At 58.4% G+C, this 1,543-nt stretch overlaps 1 protein-coding gene across 1 annotated transcript; it reads left to right on the top strand.

Moving 5' to 3' along the window:
* Positions 1 to 466: 466 nt before the first annotated feature.
* LOC103897140 (tenascin-X-like) lies at positions 467 to 1,313 on the top strand (the record flags this gene model as incomplete). The annotated part of the gene is made up of 2 exons (XM_009277113.1): positions 467 to 760; positions 1,020 to 1,313. Coding segments are annotated over 2 exons (588 nt in total), but the record flags the coding sequence as incomplete, so codon positions are not given.
* Between the last annotated feature and the right edge of the window lie 230 nt (positions 1,314 to 1,543).

Genomic DNA, 1,543 nt, shown 5'->3' with positions numbered 1-1,543 from the left:
GATGGATGGATGGATGGATGGATAATTGGGTAGAAAAATCACCTCTCGCAGAGGCGATCAGGTCCGGCGCAGGTGTGTCGGACCTGCATCAGTGGGCCCCATCTCCACTGATGCCGTCACAGGTGAGGAGTTCTTTGGGGCCCGTCTGTGTCCCCTTTGGATCTGGGTAGATGTGGGGCAGGAGCTGGGTCAGGGTCTGCCCTGGTCGTGTTTGTCCTCTTGGAAATGGGATCATCTCTTGGGTGCTGACTGGCTTGGTGGTATGGGAGCATGCAAGGTTGGAGGGATGGAGGGAGAGATTCATGATACATGACTGGATGGAAGGTCGGATGGGTAGAGGATGGTGGGATGGATAACTGATTACATGAAAGATGGAGAAAGCATTGGATGGATGGATGTTTGGTTTCTGGAAGGATAGATGGACGGGTTGATGTTTATGTCCAGCATTGCGCTCTCTCCATTGCAGCCCCAGCTCCACAAGAGGAGAAGCCACCGACCCAGCCCCGCCTGGGCGAACTCACGGCCTCCCAGATCACCTCTGACTCCGTCCAGCTGGAGTGGAGCGTCCCCGAGGGCACCTTTGACTCCTTCACGGTGCAGTACAGGGATGCAGTAGGGAATCCCGAGTCACTGCTCATGGACGGTGGCTCCCGCACAGTGAGCGTGCCTGGGCTGTCACCGTCCCACCGCTACAATTTCTACCTGTACGGGGTGTTGGGTCCGAAACGTGTGGGCCCCATCTCCTTTGACACCATCACAGGTGAGGGCCTGTGCAGGGTCTGTCCATGTCCCCTTTGGGCGCTGGGTTTGGAGTGTGGCAGGAGCTTGGGCCTGGTGGGAAATGGGAACATCTCTTGGGTGCTGACTGGGGGATGGATGGAGGGATGGCAGCACGCAAGGTTGGAGGGATGGAAGGATAGGTTGATGGAAGAATGTTTCTTGTTTGGATGGAGGGGTGGAGGAATGGATGGATTGATGGGTTGATGTTTATGCCCTGCATTGTGTCCTCTCTGTTGCAGCCCCAGCTCCACAAGAGGAGAAGCCACCGACCCAGCCCCGCCTGGGCGAACTCACGGCCTCCCAGATCACCTCTGACTCCGTCCAGCTGGAGTGGAGCGTCCCCGAGGGCACCTTTGACTCCTTCACGGTGCAGTACAGGGATGCACAGGGCCAGCCCCAGGTGCTGCCCGTGGATGGTGGTTCGCGCACGGTGAGCGTGCCTGGGCTGTCGCCGTCCCGGCGCCACAAGTTCAACCTGTACGGGGTGTGGGGTCGGAAGCGCCTGGGCCCCGTCTCCATCGACACCATCACAGGTGACAACATCTGTGTCCCCCTTGGGCCCTGGTTTTGGGGTGGCAGCAGGATCTTGGGCAGGGCCCGTCCTCGTACCTTGGGTCTTGTGGGAACTGAGAACATCTCTTGGGTGCTAACAAGTGTGTGGGTGATGGCATGGGCACGTGCAAGGTTGGAGAGTTGGGTGGGTGGTTGGAAGGAAGGAAGGAAGGAAGGAAGGATGGATGGATGGATGGATGGATGGATGGAT

The sequence above is a fragment of the Aptenodytes forsteri genome, unplaced genomic scaffold (assembly GCF_000699145.1).
Source record: "Aptenodytes forsteri isolate BGI_AS27 unplaced genomic scaffold, ASM69914v1 Scaffold2002, whole genome shotgun sequence".
In the NCBI taxonomy this organism is placed as follows: Eukaryota; Metazoa; Chordata; class Aves; order Sphenisciformes; family Spheniscidae; genus Aptenodytes; species Aptenodytes forsteri.
This window is presented reverse-complemented; position numbering and strand designations above follow the sequence as displayed.